Genomic DNA, 17,945 nt, shown 5'->3' on the forward strand with positions numbered 1-17,945 from the left:
ACATGATCCACAACTCAACAAGATAAAAAAGACAGAACAGCATATAAAGTTGTTGAAATTAGCCCCATCTTGACCAGCTGCAACATTGAAATACTGCTTACAATAACAATCTAGTAATATAGAATATATATACATAGGAAATGACTCACTACATCCTGAATGCTGCATTCTACATAATGAGTAGTTTTACTTTTGATATTTGAAGTGTTTTTTGATTATAATACTTCTTACTTTTCATTAAGTAAAATTTTGAATGCAGGGCTTGTACATAACAGAGTATTTTTGCACTGTGGTGTTACTTCACTTTACTTAAATAAAGAATCCAAGTACTTTTTCCGCCACTGTTTGCTAGGAAGGATTACAAAGAGTTGTATAATACTCTGATATTATGACTTACTTTAAAAACAAGTCCGATGTGAGTCAACCAAGACAAGCTGCTTTCTCAGAGCACTTATAGTTCTTGATAGGAGCCGGAGTGGTCTGAGGTATGTTTTCAGGTTGAGGAGGGATGAGTGAGTAACCACAACACAGGGCCCCGTCCTGGACTGACCCTGCTTTTAAACCCAGAATCCTTGGATCCTCTCCATTTAGAATAATTGATGGAAAGTAAGGTTGGGCAGAGAGGCAATGGAGCAAAATGGAAAAAAGCACATCTGTGTTTGTAGTTCCTGGGGAGGTCCTGGGGTAGGCATGGGAAAAGGGTGGAAAGGTAAAGTTCAGGAGTGTCTCGAGGGAAGAGTTGAAACGAAGTACATCCTTGGACCATTTTGAATCGGAAGGTATGAAACATCACGGGGGGAGAAAGGACAGCTTGAGTCGTATAGATCCATGAGCCTTCCTTTTATTTGTCCAACCATCTTTTAGGCTTTTATCATTCACTCTGCACTGTCATCTATCTAACAGACATCGTTTTTTTTGGCCAAAGACTGCATAAACAAACTTCAGAGCCCCTAATTTTTTCTTCTTTTTTTCACACTCCAGTGAAAGTTCCCAACAGTCACATACAGTTTTAAGAATTTCCTAACTGCTTGCTCCAAATGTTAACCTTGGGAAGGCTGGCTTTTTTTTCCATAACTCCTTCGTTGATCATCAAGACTGCTGCATTAGTGCCAGGGAAACCCCTCTTGTGCAAACTTAATGCTCCATTGGCAGATAAGGCAGAAAATGTTTTCTTTCAAATGAAATTGGCAAAGGATAACTTCCTGACATGGCAGTGATGGAAGTGCTACATTTACATCCAATTCCTTTCTCTGAAGACTTTAATAGCTGTAATGATGGTGATGAAACTGGAGAAAAGTCTACTAAATTAATAAGGGTTTGTACATGTGTGTATTTGTCTGCAAAATCTGGAGAAGGCTTAGTTATTTTTGGTCATGGGAGGAGAGGAGCCATGACGGCGTGTGGTCTCAGAACAGAGGATCTAGTCTTCTTCATGGAAAGGGGGGAATTAAGAGGAGAGGTGAGAGGAGTGGGGAGTGAGGAATACTTTACTGTAGATGTTCTGTTACCCTTCAGGCAGCTTATGAATTACTATTGGCTTAAATAGAATTTCAGAAGCTGTTTATATCAAAGCCACCTCCTACCAACTTTCTGGTCTTAAATCCACTTAGATTTTGTTGACTTATTGATCTGTGTGTTTCTACTGCATGTAGATCCATGAAGCAGAAATTTACTTTTGTGGTATACTGCAGTGTTTTGCTCAAGGACACTTGGAGGTTGAAGGACCTTCTCCTTAATTACCATGCTGCCTTAGATGTGTGGATAGTTTCAGACATTAAATATTGACAAAAAGCTGAGAATATGCTCACCGATTAAAAGATATGTCCTAGCAGCTAGTAATGGTGTTGTGTAGTTGTGTGAGTAGTGGAGCTTCACTCCTAAATTACCTGTAAACAAGTGGTTATGTGCCGTCACTGGGGGTGACTGTTCTTCCTTTCTTTTCGCTGCAGTCTAAACGAACGAGCCCATCTGCTGACAAGAGTCTTTAGGAAAACCCCTTCAAGTGTAGGACGCTCAAACTCGGTGCAGCAGACTGTGTCACGTGAGTGCCCTTTCGAAACACACATACTATAGCATTATCAACTCTGGCCTTAGGGTGAATTTCTCACACTTTGGGATAGCCTTGGACTAATGTATGTATCTTCCTGGCCATAATGTGAGTTGAGATTTGTCATACATTATTGTCCGTTGCTTCTGTAAGATGTGAATGAGTGAAACCCAAGAAATGTGTTTCTTTCTTTCTTCGTTCACTCTCATTACATGAAATAAAGAGTCTTAAAAAACCCTGTCTAGTTAAACAACTAATGTATATACTGCCAGTATAATTAGGATTCAAGAGAAGAAATGAAAGTTTTTAGCTTTATTTCATAGATATTTGCAAAATCTGATTTGTTCCTGTTTGTTCGTGTGCTTACTGAAAGAAACATTTTTAATATCTGTGCCATGCATGGACTGATTGGAGAAAAAAAGTAAGGCTGTTCCCTATTTCACCTCATGAAGCCCAGAAAACATTTATTAAAGGAGGAATTGACTCCCAATATTCTTACAGTATTTGGCCAGGAACACATAGTGACCAGTGAAATGGAACCCCCTGTACATAGTAGTGCAATTTAGAGCTTAAACAATTAATTGATTTGTGTATCAACAGAAAATAAATACGAAACTATTTTAAAAATTGATTGTCATTTTCATGTAAGTTGCAAAAAAATTCCCTAATTTCAGAGTCCCTTCTGCATTCTCTGTCTTATGTAATGGTAAACTAAATATCAATTTAAATATAATTCAGTTCAAAATGTATTTGTTGTCCCTCAAGGGGAATCTTGAGGTAAGATAGATTTCAAACACAAAAGAAAACAAGCAATTCAATCACACACATTAAAACAATCTAAATGTACAACTATGATAATGGATAGTGCAGTGGTCAATCCATAGCTGGTCAACAACATCCAACACAACAAAGGTATGTAGTAGCAGTTTCAACAAAAAACTGTAAAGTAAATTGTGCTGTAATACATCATTAAGGTGTTTACATTTTTCTTGTCACTCACGGCACAACCCAGAGTTCATCATTTGAGATCTGTCTTCTTCTTCTTCTTCTTCTTCCGTCTTCTCTCTCTCTGCAGATGGCTATGCCTTCTCTCAGGAGGAGCACGGCGTGGTGTCCCAATCCCAGGTAGTGCGCTCCTATGACACCACCCGCCAGCGCCCCAGCCTCTAGGCCATACCCCTGACCAAAGCTTTGGCTCACCGTAGCAACGGTTGTCGAGGTGACAGCAGAGACAGACTTATGAGACACCCTCACACTGTGTGACCGACCCCTGCTGTGGCCTTACTGGAGCTATGACCTGACCCCTCGTCGGGGGTGGGGGTCATGGTCAGGCATGGAGGCCGTCGATGGCACGTGGAGGACTGACTTGAGAGAAGGGACCAGGCAGAATATACGGAATAAACTTTCTTCAGATTTACACAAGCTGCACAGGCATGAGCAATCTTTTCCACGCACAGACATGACAAGTCAAACTCAGACTTCTACTCATATCTGTATACCCCTCAGACTGGGTTTGGATCATGCAACTGTGTGTGTGTGTGTGTGTGTGTGTGTGTGTGTGTGTGTGTGTGTGTGTGTGTGTGTGTGTGTGTGTGTGTGTGTGTGTGTGTGTGTGTGTGTGTGTGTGTGTGTGTGTGTGTGCGTGCGCACGTGTGCACATTCCAGTGCGTTTGTGCCTGCCTGTGCATGTATGTCTGCACGCATTGGCGCTTCTGTGTTTTTGTGCATGTGTGTGTTGGTCCGCGTGTGTTTGTGTGTTCGCTTCCATGGTTTCTGCTCATCTTGCTCTCGTGAGGTGAGTTTAGCTCAACTGTCATCACATGCTGGTGTGGGAGGGGAAGGCACATCAGAATAAACACACACACACTCACTCACACACGTGCACGCAGATGAATTCTGAATTCACTCCTGAAAAAAAGGAGTGAGGGACGCCTAGACAGAGGACCACCAGAGCCCTGCAACCCCAGCTACAGCCCCCACTTCCGCCCATTGCAGCAACAAGACACACTGCCAAACACCAGAGATGCCACTGAGGCAGAACGCTCACCCCAAACTGGACCAGCACCCTGCTGAAACCACTCTTACCCCACTGGGACCTCCTCTTGCTTATCTCTCCCTTCATTTGTTCCTTCCTATCTCTCCATCTCCTAGCCGCTCTGCAGCTTCCACAATTCTCCTCCTCTGCTGCACATATCCTCGCTATGGCCAGTTAAAATAATTTCCACTTCGTCTTTCCTGGTTTTAATTCTGACCACTCCTGTGATTCCTGATGCTGCCTGTCTAGCATCATCAGCTGACATAGAATCAGCAAGCCTGGCACTAGCGCTTCCTTCTTAAGTTCTGTTGGATTACCACTCTTTACTGGACTGTTCCTTTCTTTTCTTTTCTTTTAATTAAAGTGGACATTAATGTGAATGTGTTTATATTTTTTTTTCTCTTTTCATTAATGCCTGTTTTTGTACTCATATGTTGAGACATGTCTTAGAGGGAATATTTTACCTGAACTAGTGCTAATAGGCATTCAAACAGAAGGGATTTGATTGAGACTCGCCTGGATCATGTGTTTTTCTGGCTCTGGGATTTGTCTGAATGTAGAGTCCATTGTGTGTCTTTGTTGAGGACACTGTGGTTCAGGAATGCAAGACTGAAGGGGTGGGAGAGGGGGGTTGTCCACCCGAGTCCTAATCATTAAATCTAATCAATCCATGGCCTGACAAAATGTCTCAGTCTGTTGACTGTAAGCTGTTTACTTGTGCAATCAAGTGGGTTTTTCCTGAGTCAAACTGTGGCTACATTGTAGTGGGGGAAGTTTGGTTTCATTTTTACGCTTAAAATTGATCAAAAAGGTGATTTGTACATGATTTGTACATGAGATGCAAATGATTTCATACACTATCAGAAAAAAAAACTATCCCATGCTAACTCTCCAAACTCTGGAGAGTCGGTGGAGAAGACCATTAGCCGATTAATGCACACCCCAGCCCCTGGACACTGGAGTCCAACTGGAGATCCCTTTCCCACCCACCTTCCTGGATATGGCCCAAACCGACTACAGCTGCTCCAGTATGGAGAATCCACTGGGCCGCAGCCGAGCAGGGGCCAGAGACCCATTTATGCTTTTCAAGTCCTCCCCAATGGCCTGGCCCCCTCCGCTTTCCACATTACTGTAGCTGAGTTTCTTGGGAAGCCTGCCAAAACTACACCTCCTCATCATCAGATATTTAAACTGTCCGTTGTTGCGGCTTAGTGTCCTTCCTCTCAGTGTGTTGGCTGATGTGACAGGTATTTGTTCTGTCCTCTGTAGGTGGTAGAGCTGTCTTTGAATGTGTGTAATTAGTGTTTCCAATAGCTTAAGTAAGAGAGTGTTTATGTTTCTTATGTTTCTTCAATTTAAAACAGTTCTGTGCAAACCCATTCACCAGAGATATTTGTTTATGTTAACCAAGTCTTGTCTCCAAGTGTTGGTGTGTAAATATTCACTCAGAGGGACAACAGCAACACAAAAATTTCCCTTCAGGGTTTTAAAACACAAAACTTTGCTTGTTTAATATTTATGACAGTAGACAGTGATAAAATACTGAAACATAAGGTCTCAACACATGCTTTCTGGTTTAAAAGTTGTTTATTTTTTAGAATTAATATGAAAAGTGTCACTCCTGCATCAAATCACCGTATTACACAGATGGAGCAAACACACTGGACCAAATGTTGTCCACCATTTTACAGATACTCTTACTTTGTCACACACAAGCTGCCTACTGTATCTTACAGGCATTGTGCTTGGAGTACAGATGAGGTATACAGACGTACTGGTTTCAGTACTACTGTATGGGACATCTCAGGCTACACAATCCGTGGAGCAGCACATTCCTCAAGTTGCATATTACGGTTAATTGTGAGTTACCAGTGACCCAGCTGCACAACAGTACTCAGAATGGCTGAAAACAAATGAAAGTTTTACTCTTTATTTATTTTGTTTTACAACTAATAGCCGCCATTTCAGTGCCTTTCTTAAGTGGAAAAGAACGACTCAAAGCTGCCCTGGAGCTGCCCATGCCCTCTACTAACGCACTGAACCGTGGGAGTGTTAAATACACACACACATGCACACACACCTCTCACAGGGGAGAAGTAAAGGGGGCATTTGGCAGAGTTTTCACTGTATAATTAACTCTGTAATCTTCAGAGAGCTGCCTCTCATTCCTTCTCTGTCACACACTCACACTACTCAGGTACATTAACTGGCAGCCTTGCATGAAATGTTTCATTTTTGTGTCTGTGTGTTTCCGCTCAGGGCAGTTGGGGCAGACGTTTTTTTGTTTTTTCTTTTTGGGTGGCAGGAGGGAGGTTGTATAGTAGGGTGGAGCGTCACAGTCTGTGTCCTGTGTTCACTTCATTAGAGTTTAAATGGTCTACAGGGAGATTGCAACTGCCTTTCACATCAAACCACCTGCATTTCCCATTACATACAGTTCACTCACAGTCACTCATATGACCACATCCCTCCACAATTCACACTCACTCACAAACTCACACACGTACAGTACAAACATCTTTTCACATACTTTCTTTCCTCATACTTTCAACACAAACATACACTCTATTGTATAAACCACTCACAACCATTCACAAGTGCAGATGTGCACATGGCATAAACAGCATGTGGTCATAATTTTTTTTTTTTTTTTTTGCTTGAATAGCCACTTTTCATACAGTCCACTGCTATAAATCATCCAGTAATCACTCATTAAAGCAGATACAAGCCAACAAACCTTTTTCTCACTCTCCCATCTACATACATGCAAACACAAACACATGCACAGTCTTTATTTGATCTGCAGGTTGCAGTTAACTGTGCATTATCACCCATCTGGCCTGTGTAGCTCTTCAATATGCAGTTTAATCTTTGCATAAAGACAGAAAATTGTTTATACATCCATCTTACCCCATCATAGACTGAGCTTAGCTCATTCCAGCTGGGCAAGAGATCATATGACAAACAAAACAGACACACACCACACACAATAGCAGGTCAGGCCCTGCTGCCAGCAATAGCTTTATGAGTCCTTCATGCGAGTTTGACTCCCTGCCTTTCTTTTTCCACTCTGGCAGCATCCCCAAAAGGTCTCTGGCGCAGCCCTCACAGGTTAAACTTCACAAGTTAGTCTTCACAACAAAGTGGCAGAGTGGTCTGCATGTTGGCCCCTCATCACACTGTCACTGGAGGGTATTTCTGGTCACTGGTGACACTGGACCCTCCGGTTGGAGGAGGGCAGGGGGACTGGAGTGGTCTGTATCCTCCCTGGGTGGGGTCCAGGAAGGCTGGAGAAGGGGACACAGGGTGAGCATAGCCGATGTACTGTGGGTGCAGGAACTGCCCCTGGTGAGGCATGATTTGGGTGGCCTGCTGGCAGTTCAGTACAGAGAAATTGGTGGGCATGTTGACAAAGACACTGGCATCAGGCGGCAGGCAGCAAGAGGCCTGAGCTCGCATGAGAGGAGGAGGGGCAGGGCGGGGTGCAGTGGGAGGGGCAGAGGAGCTGGATGAGGTGGCTGTGCTGGACTGGCGGGATGATGAGCCTCTGGAAGTGCTGGCCATCATAGGGATGGTTTCCAAGAGGCGCCCACTGCTGGCCCCACCTCCTGTCGCACCTCCTGATGACAGTTCCTGTTTGGGCCGGAGGCAGCGGCAGCAACACACAGCAACCACAGAACCCACCAGGATGAAAGCAACAAACACTGAGCCAACGATTAAGAACGGCACATAAATGGGCACTACAGAGAGAGAGAGAAAAGAAGACACATTCACATTAAATAACATCAAACATGCCTGTTTTGGTGGTAAAATATTGACTTCTAAGTTGAACATTAAACTTCAAAGCAATACCGCCTCACACACTCACATGTCTTGCTTCCCTGCACAAGCAATGCCCCTACATGTGACTGGAGATTGGGTAAGACAGTTAAACAAAAGAGTGAGGAGAGAGGAGCATTTGGACTAGAGTAGAAGAATGAAAGGTACACTGGGATTGCGTCCCCAGGGAGCCCCAGGTTCTCATTAGCAGTTATTAACTTTGTTTTGATCTGTTTTAATCCTTCACGCCCTGCTGTGTCCCCCAGCCTCCTCAACCCTGCAAAGCAGTATGTGTGAGTGTGTTTGCATGGGTGACATTCTTAAGCCGCGCTGCCAGCAGATACTTGTGACCCTTCTTTTTCTTCAGCTTTTTATGACCGAGCCTTTGAAAATAAGTTACTTAAGTTGAACTACAGTGCTTGTCCTCTGTTTAAAGAAGGGTATTAAAGTGGACTGATTTAATGCAGCTGAATGTGAGGTTATTCATCCCTTTAAATCAAATGAGTAAGCCAATTCCTTCTCACTGACCTTTTCTTTCTTTTTGTTTAAAACAACAAAAAAAATACTTGTGTAACTCTCACTATTCCACCAATCAGACTGTCATTTGCCAGGTCAAATAGCAGAGGCATTATTAAACAAGTACAAGTCTTGACATTTTTATATGTGAAGATCTCAATTTCAGACTGTAAATTTGCTAAGTGACCAGGAAACGCTCCAACAACAGCTTTGAAACATGATCAACAATAACTTTCCTTTACAAAATCACATTGTTTTACTAACTACACCTTTTTGCCAAAATAGCAAAGGCACAGGGTTAATGTTTTTGGCAGAAACAGGATGAGGTCAATCCTGAGGTGTTTTCCTCAATCGTTCATTCCCATGCTCACTCACACAAACACCTTAGAAACACAATAACAACCATGTTACATTATAAGTGATTAGTTGTGTTTTATTGTTCCCACAGGGTGTACTTATTTTCCACTTTGAATGTGCCCATGTGTTATAAGGTGTAACTGTATGCTAGAGAGAGAGGTAGCAACTGGCTCCAGTTTCCTTTTGTCTCTAGGCTCTTTGAAATACATCTATACAGCCTTGAGAAACTTTTCAAAATGCTCATCAAATGTAGCAGGGTATTAAAAGGATCACTGCATGAAACCTGTTAAGAGCTGGAGGACATTAATTGGCTCAGTCCAGGTGAAAAAAAAGACAGGCCGGTGGCGTAGGAGGCCAAGACTTCTTGACATGAAACAAGCTAGGACCTTAACCCATTTCCTTTTGACAAGAAGCTGTGTCAGCTTCATTGGCTAATGTACCTCATAGCTACACACTTTCCTGTAAATACGTTTTAACAGGAACTCTGTTATAGCAACACATATAAGTTACAAGAGCAGAAATGTCCCAGGGACCCTTTCACTGCCCTCTTCTCCTGCACTTATATGGCCTCCACCTCATCATCTCTACTTCCTTTTCCTTTTTTCCCTTTGGCTGATGAGGATTAGTAATTGAAAAAACTTTTTTCTTGTGCTAGTTCATCCTTTTCACTGTGGAGCTCCTTTCCATTTGAAGTTCAGCATGCAGATTGTTGGAACGAGTAGATTACTCATCCTTTACTTAATTAAAAAGTACCACACAATGTAAAATTATGCTGTAGAATGATGCCTGTGACTGTTATATATTACATTTTTAGATCATTACTGATCATTACAGAATTCTGCTGCTGTTGCTAGTAAAAGTGGAGCTAGTTTTGTATACTGTATATATATTGTTAACTAGTTTAGTCCAGTGGTTTCAAGTCTATGGTTTGGGCACCTCCAACAAGATTAACCTGGAAGGTCATTAACTGATTAATGGGAGAGGGCAGATGAAGCAACATTTAGACTATAGCCATGTTAGCAGCTCTGTAAGGCTGTATGTAGACACCGTGTTTTTTTGAGCTAAATGTTAAAGTCAGCATGTAGCATGCTCTCAATGACAATGCTAACATGCTGACGTGTTTAGCAGGTATAATCACCATGTTTGTCATCTTAGCTTAGCATGTTAGTATGCCATTATTTGCAACTTAACACTAAACATAAAATAGTACTGAGGCTGATGGGAATAAAAACTTTAACCTTATAATAGCACTAAATGTGAACCCCATGGTGTCGCTACTGAAAAAGTCAGGCGATCTCCAACATCAGTAGCTTTAATCCTCTACCTCAATACCACAAATATCTGTAAAAAAATATCATATCAATCCACCCAATAGTTGTCAAGATATTTCAGTCTGAACCAAAGTGTTGAACCCGCCAGACCAGCAATGGGTAAAAGCTAATGTTTGCTAGACCAACTGTATTATATTGTAGTAATTTTTTGGACTTTTAATCATTGTTTATTAGTGAAATATTTTATATTTTTGCATCGTTGGACCTTTAAGAGTTTTTCTAATTAAAGCTTGTGAAAAGTTTAAAGGAGAAATCATTTTAAGGTGGAAATGCTAACAACTCACAGACAGTTGAAACATGATAAAGGGCTCCAACTATACGTTGCTTTTTGTAAGGGGTCACTGGCCCAAAAGGATTGGAGCTACTGATTCAAAATCTTAATCTAAGTTATTTATTATGTCTGACTATGTTTGTTTTTCTTTTTATCTGCTGTACTCAAATTTCTCTTGCAAAAGAGAGAAAAAATTTTACTTGAATAAATATACTTAAGAACTTTCTACCACTGAGCAAGAAAACACAAAATCCAATCTGAAAAACAAATTCAGCACCTGACTGTCTTTTACAGTTCAAAAATCTTTTTTCAAAAGATATTCCAAGCTCAGAAATCAGTTTTTGCACACATGGTGGTTGAAACCCTTCTATTGTCCCCTTTCACTCCTCCACACCTGTTGCCACAGTTGAGCTGTGGCATCCATGCCGCAGTAACAGCAGCCCCTTCTCCTAAGCTCTTGTTTTTGGCATAGTCTTTGTGGCTGGCTAGCTAGACTCTCCCTTGCCTCCCTCAGCTATCCCACGGGCATTCTTCTGTTCCTAAATACCATATGTTCCTTCGTGTTGAGTACATTAATAATTTCCTGCCTGTTATCCATTGACATTACAGTGTGTAGCTTTCCTGGATGATTAATAAGCTGCAAGCATATGAAAAATGAATGAAATACGCAATCTGAGCTGGGTCTTTGCGTGAAAAAAAAAACAGTTCCTTTTTCTTGGTGAGGAAAAAGCTGCTTTTCTTTAGGTTATTTTGGCTGGGGGCCAATGAATGAAATGTATATACCTGGTCCTGCAGTGATAAGGCATGGTAGTTTTAGCAAATGACAGATTATAGCTGGAAGTCCCAAACAAGGCCTAATATCCTCAAGGGAAACATGATAACAAGCCTTTGTTGCCCTTTCCTCTGATATCCAATGTTTGTTCTATTTTTTTGGAGTGCTGTTATCAACTTGTTTGTTCTTTTATTCAAGATATGATGCAGCTTCAAGAGGCTTTATGGTAGATTAAAATAGGGGAATGCAAGAAATGATGAATGGGGAGCCAGGTTGGAGTAAGAAGTTTGTATAGTTACCTAATCCAACATATTCTTTGCAAAATATGGGTTATATGTTGTCTTTGGTTTCGGTAATGACCCCTCTCTTAAGTGCAGTTTTTTTATGTATGTATATGTGTCTTGTATAAAGTTGATCTGAGTATGAATCCCTTGAAAGCCCAGAGACATCAGACAGACTGAAGCAGGGAGATTACAGTGGCAGCTTGACGATGTGGAGAGGACTCCACGAGCCTGGCAGGAAATGATACATAACGCGAATTGTGTTTTTTATGAAGAGCTGTCAGCACCTTTGGGGAGCCACTGTCCAAGATCCGGTCAAGTCCAAACTTGATCCCCGTGGGGACAGCGTGATCTGAGCCCGGCCCCTCTTGCACTGTTACAGGCCAGGACAAACACAGCTATTTATAAAGTGCTGCAGCACGGCACAGTATACCATTTGTGAGTTCAGTTTACTGGTTTTGGGAGGAGTCTGCTGTCTCCTGTGCAGCTGTCGCTGCCAACCGGGATGGGCAGCAGATGAACCTCTCTACAGAGAGATACTGTGGGGCTGTTAGGTTTATGAGAGCAAGCAAAAGCGTCTAATAGAGCTGCAATTTGCAATATCAAATTTAAGGCATCCTGTGCATACGCCTTGGGCATGGCGTCAACTCACTTGCCGTTTTAATGTATGAAGTTGGTTTATAGAGTACTTTTTATTACATTTATATGGAAGCAACTTTTTTGAAGTGAACAGACACACTACAGTCACTCCACTGCAGCAACCGGTCAATTAGTTTTAGTGCATTGTCTACGACATGCCTAACAGTCTCTCTTTGTCATAAATCACAGTGAATAGTATGGGGGGGGTAGAGACTTTTACTTTGACAGTTCCCATATTCTGAAACGACCTTCCAACATATTCAGGCCACCGGTACACTAAATGACTTGTTAAGTCTTATTTTTATACAGGTATGCTTTTTGTTGATGCCCTGTTAAAATATTTTTTGCTTTCTTTTGGAATGCCTTTGCCTTTTATTTGTTTTAACTGGTACCAACACCTTTGTTTTAAGCGTATTTGCAGTAAGGAGCGATAATGATTATTAATATGACTATCCGTACTATTTGTGGTACTAGTTGTAGTTTCAGCAGTAGCAGCAAGAAGCAGTAGGTGTTTTGGGCCAATACCTGCACTGGAGTCCTTGTTCTCCTTGCTCTCTTTCCCGGGCTCCTTAGTCTGCCGGTCGTTATCGCAGCTCCCCTGATCCAGCCGTGCGTCGGTGCTGGAGCAGCAGTAGCGCAGCTCGCATTTCCCGCAGCAGATGATCGCGTCCTCTCCGTCGATCTTCTCCGGGCACTGGAACCCTTCTTTCCACACGCCCTGGGAGTCGTGCCAGCCGTGGCAATACTCCCCGCTGGCTTTAACGTCGATAATGACCAGGAGTAGTGTCACAATCACGGTGACAGACATCGGGAATCCTCCTCCCCACATCCTCGGCCAGTTGGCCCGCGGCCGTACGCTGGCGCACTGGGAGAGACAGCAAAGCTTTCAATCCCCGCGTCTAACCTGGCGAAGGGGATGATACGGTTGATCAGTGCGATGAAGGGAGCTGAGGGGGTGAAGTGGGAAAGCAATAAACCACTTAGAAGCTGTCATTTGTTAGAAGAATCCCGTGCGTAATTCAGATCCAACGTCTCCAGAAGTGACTTTGTAGTGTAGGGTATTATCCAAGACTTGTAACCTACTTATACTATTGAGGATAAAACTGTCACAGAAATTTTATTAAAAAAAAACAAAACTATACAGATTCCACCTGTAAATCTTCTGAGTTCCAATATCCAATACTGAAAGACTAATGGCTCTCCTCTGGCACTGCAGAAGGCTGTTCATGTATCCTCCTGACTCTTCAAATGACTTTCCACAGGGATTCAGAGAAATCAACACTTGTAGCCTGATCCGTGGGCGCAAAGCTGCTGTCACTCCCTTGTGCCCTCACCGCGAGCCCCGTGCGTAAAGATAACTTTTCAAACTTTTGTGGCTCGGTATGCATTGTTGGGCGTCAGAAGTCAGTCAACCAAGTCTGGTTCAGTCTAGCCAGATTGAACTAAGGCGCGCAGAGTCTATTCCACTTCAGAGTCGGAGTTGGAGGGGCGTGTAAAAAGCCAGATGCAAACACACACCTCTCCGTAATACAGCAATAAACCGTCGGAATGACCAGTGTCAAGTTACAATGACTAACATACAACTTCCCGTTCAAGTCTTTAACGCAAAACTCTAAGTTACACCTGATGGTTAAGAGAGATGCAGCTGCACCTTAAACTAAAAAGCTTAGGTTAATACTTTGTTGTTTCTCTAACAAGTTCGATAAAATATTGTGACCTTTTCTGGAATTTGCTAAAACTGGTCTGTTGAATCTTTATCTATGATCCAGTGGTTGACATTTTTCATTTATGGGCATTTTACACTGATGTAGTTTTTATTGTTGAATTCGAACAGCAATGTCTTCCCTTTTGAGCATTTCTCTGTTTTCCTTTAAACACTGGTATTTTGTGGAAGTCTAAAAACTGATAGATTTAGAACTAAACGTAAGGCAAATTTAATTGCTTACTCTGAGGAATTTTTTTCCCCAGTAGACACACACACAGCCAGACAAATTTCCAATAGAAGGTCAAAGTACAGAGATGAAAAACCTGGCAACATTGTAGTGCTTAGTTACCATGTTGGTGGACAACAGTGAATCATCAGAAATGTGCACAGTCATCAAATATCCTCCTGTGACCTCCTAGTCAGAGTTTTGGCCTCATCTACCTTCTGGCTACCTCACCATTGTTATGGAGATAAGAACACCATTAAGACAGGCTGTGTTCTTTGATTAATATGGTTAATTTCATCATCACTCTATGCTAGATACCTGCTGAACTGAGGATAGCAATACAGAAGAAGTAATAGCCTACTTATTGTAGCCTACAGCTTCTCTCCTACTACAGGTTCTTCTGGGATTTTCAGACTGATTTGTCTGTGAGATTTTGTGATATGCTGTGGGAAATCCTTTATGAGTTTTGAGTTTGACATAAAATTGAAAGCTGACACTACACTGGATGCCTGAACTTCTTTGCTATCATTTCTATTGTTATCTGTCTTTATCAGTCATTCCTGTCTCAGACCGCAGGAGGGAAACGTATGAACACTTGGGAAAGAGTGTTCTGTCTGTCTGTGATATTAAATATGCACATCTTCTCTCACTCAACAAAACTGCTTCTCTCTCTCTCTCTCTCTCTCTCTCTCTCTCTCTCAGATTTTGTCAATCACTCTCAAGTTCTTACACACAAAGACCTAAAAACACACCTCTGGACCCTAATCACTGCAAGCAACAAATTGTTGTGAACGCTTCACAACGCAAACGCAAAAAGGCAAAATACAGATTTGTTCGTTCGGGCACTTTAATTAACCCCTTGGGGAAAGAGGGAATGAGTATTGTCTCAGCACACATGCCGAATCTGAGTGATATATAGAACAGAGGCAGGCATTGGTAAATGGACTTTGTGTGTGTGTGCCTGTGTACACATTTTTGTTACCTCTTTGGGACCTTTTCTGGTATAAACACCTTGTCGGGAAAAGTAGTCCTCATGGGGACCAAAGCCTGGTCCTAATGAGGCAAAAAGTATTTCAGAGGACCTGGTTATAGTTACAGATAAGGTGTGAATTGAGGTTAGGTTAAGGTTACGGTTAAGCACGACTTGATTATGTTTAAATTTAGGGTTCAGGAAGTAGTGGTTATGGTTAGGGTAAGTCTCCATGGAAATGAATGCAAGTCTATTTAATATCCCCAAAGGTGACCAAGGTCAACGTGTATACACAGGTAACCATGGCAAAAAAAGACCAGAGAATACAAACATTAAACATGGTGACAGCAATAGCTTTAAAATACTTATATCAGCATACTTTTATACTTATACTTAAAATACATATTAGATAGAAAGTGGTAAACTGTATAAATCACAAATTAACAATTTGTCTGTAAATCAAGTGATTGAATAGAATCAAAACAGAACATCAAGAGAATGAGGCCCTGTTGTGATGACAGAGAGAGTCCTTTAATGTTGAAAACTGGTCAACTGGTCAGTTTGCCTTCAACTGAAAACACTTTACTACCCACAGAACAGAGTTAGCTGAAGAACCTACACTGAAGAAGCGGCACATTTTTAAAAACATTGGTTGCAGCAAAATGACAAGTTCTCATTCAGCCAGGTGTTTGACAATAGATAAGACTGGTAAGGAAAACTCAACACACACACACACACACACACACACACACAGAGTGTTGCAGAGAAACTAAGTACATTTACTCAAGTACAGCACTTTTTTTACAGCACAAATTTTATTCTTCTTAATATGTCGACTCCACTGCATTCCACAGAGACAAGTTTTTACACTACCACATTTATTTGACATATGAAGCTACAAGTTACTTTGCAGGTTAAGAGTTCGAAAAAATGCTTAAATTTTTCTGATAGTACATTCCTACTAAATAACATTTTCAATGCAAAACTTTTATTTGTAATTGACTATTTTTACACTGCAGTATTGCTTCTATTACTTAACAAATTATCTGAATGTTCAAGACCAGTGTAGCATTTAATCATATATTTTCTCATTCAGTGCATTTTGCTTTTCTCATTCTTTGGGAATACCACCCACTAAAATGGACATTTTATCGTATTCAGTATCTAACGTAATTTTCTTCATGTGGTTGTAGAATAATAACCGAATGTTTATTTTACATGAGCATAATGAATGCTTCAGCCACATTTGTGCATGTTGTGTTGACTGAGTGACCGCCGCTGAGTCCATGTTGTAACCTTCACATGTTCTCCCTCTCTCTTCCTGTACAGCTTCTCTGTTTGTGTTCACAGAAGAAAAAAATATATTAGAGAGCTCTGACGGTACTAATAAGTGACATTCTGAACAGCATCAAAAGTCGCTACTTCATTACAGATTTCAGCGGAAAAGGGGGCTTTGGCAAAGTTGCCAAAGGTGTGAATTTAATCACATCACAGGACGTTGCCGTCAATATTCTGAAAAATGATGAGACTGCTAAAAGAGAGGTTGTTTATTTAATTCATTTTAATAAGTTTTTACAGGTTATCTGGTAAACATTTTGTTTATTAAATGAACTGCTGGTACCACGCTATGTCCCTTACAAGTACCTCTGTCATGTTTCCTATTTTCTCCACAGATCAAAATGCTCAAAGAAGTGAGTCTTCTTGACCCAGTCATGAAGAACCTGGTTCAGTACTTTGAGAAGTTTTAAAACAAACTTCTTTTTCAACTGCTCCTAGAACAACACTGGAAGCGACTGTCTCTGAGAGATATACGGCCAATAACACACCTGGTAAAGACAATGTGGTTTTGATCAATCTATCAAAAAGGAATGGCAATATACTCAGCCAGCTGAGAAAGAAGTTACATACGGAAGTAACATAACTATTTCTTCGTGATCTGTTTAAGCCTGCACTCTCGTCAATGGTATCTTTAACTGTCTTCATTGTGTCCTTTGTCTCTGTAGTTGCTGATGGCCTTTGACACTCTGAAGGGCATTGGTGTCATGCAATCGGACCTGAAGCCCGACAATATAATGCTGGCAAATGACCAGAGTGAGCCCTTCGGAGTGAAATTAATAGATTTTGGCGTGTCCTTCACTACCCGAGAAGAGAGATGTGGGATGACAATTCAGCCTCTGGGTTACAGGTAGGTTCAATCTGCAAAGCTAATCTTTAAACATGTTTGCAGTTGTGTGTTTATGCTTTAAATGATCCAGCAGAGATTGCGTCAATCTTCAGTAACATGCTGGATTTGACAATGTACTTAATAGCTCTCGTGAATCTTGCACGTTACACACAGGGCACCTTGTACCTCGGTAAACACCTGTTTGCGATAGACTGCGAGTACCAGTCAGCAAGTAACCAAATATATCTAGACTTAAATGCAGAGACTGTTGCATTCTGCCCCAGACACATGTCCAAACCCAACAGGGGACTTGTTGTAGGATGTTGGCTGATGTGATTCTTTTTATTCTCTCTCCAGATGAGAGGCATTGTAGACGTTCTGGGCCACCCACAAATTTTTTAAGGTGAACCAGCACTGGAACCACCCAAGATGGTGGATGAAGGTATTTTAACCTTGTTCAGCTGTTCGCATTTTTTTAAATCTCCAAATTAGACAACAACTCTTTTAAATGTTTAACACATTAAGGAAGAAGTAGCTGACTTGCATATGTTGTTCCTGTAGACCCCAAAGGAATACCAGCTTGGCATTGGCATTAAACCCAAAACATGGAAGAGCCCTTTTAGAAGTCTGGATGACCTGATAACAGTAAGTGGTCCATTTCACGACTAAAGAATTAGTTAATACCATTTTGCTCTGTTGCTGAGAGACAGGAGGCAGTTAAACTGAACTGTCACCTTCTTTGTTTTAAATCCAGCACAACCCAGAGATGCAGGAATCCATAGAGCTGGAGGATCAAACAGCATTTGTCAGCC

At 41.5% G+C, this 17,945-nt stretch overlaps 2 protein-coding genes across 6 annotated transcripts in view; one reads left to right on the plus strand and one right to left on the minus strand.

Moving 5' to 3' along the window:
• Positions 1–3,938, plus strand: part of atp8a2 (ATPase phospholipid transporting 8A2) — a 49,504-nt gene extending 45,566 nt beyond the window's left edge. For 4 of the 5 annotated variants that reach the window (XM_040126665.1, XM_040126667.1, XM_040126666.1 and 1 more), the window contains 2 exons: positions 1,950–2,041; positions 3,123–3,938. In XM_040126665.1, the coding sequence (XP_039982599.1) occupies positions 1,950–2,041; positions 3,123–3,217 (187 nt within the window). In that variant the 3' untranslated portion in view covers positions 3,218–3,938. Of the gene's footprint in view, positions 1–1,949; positions 2,042–3,122 lie in introns of those variants that run through there. The other variant, XM_040126669.1, reaches the window with a different exon arrangement.
• Positions 3,939–5,618: 1,680 nt separating this feature from the next.
• Positions 5,619–13,553, minus strand: LOC120789728 (protein shisa-2). Its single transcript, XM_040126670.1, has 2 exons — positions 12,594–13,553; positions 5,619–7,822 (listed from the first exon to the last, which is right to left on the minus strand). Exons 1-2 carry the CDS (start codon positions 12,895–12,897, stop codon positions 7,257–7,259), a joined length of 870 nt encoding a protein of 289 aa, XP_039982604.1. The 5' UTR covers positions 12,898–13,553; the 3' UTR covers positions 5,619–7,256.
• Between the last annotated feature and the right edge of the window lie 4,392 nt (positions 13,554–17,945).

This window comes from Xiphias gladius, chromosome 5, assembly GCF_016859285.1.
Source record: "Xiphias gladius isolate SHS-SW01 ecotype Sanya breed wild chromosome 5, ASM1685928v1, whole genome shotgun sequence".
Taxonomy (NCBI): domain Eukaryota; kingdom Metazoa; phylum Chordata; class Actinopteri; order Istiophoriformes; family Xiphiidae; genus Xiphias; species Xiphias gladius.

Excerpts from the sequence above, each read along its gene's own strand:
- LOC120789728 (XM_040126670.1), bottom strand. The coding sequence starts at position 12,897 with ATGTGGGGAGGAGGATTCCCGATGTCTGTCACCGTGATTGTGACACTA. Across the intron at positions 7,823-12,593 it reads GAACAAGGACTCCAGTGCAG|TGCCCATTTATGTGCCGTTC; the intron begins GTATTGGCCCAA and ends CTCTCTCTGTAG.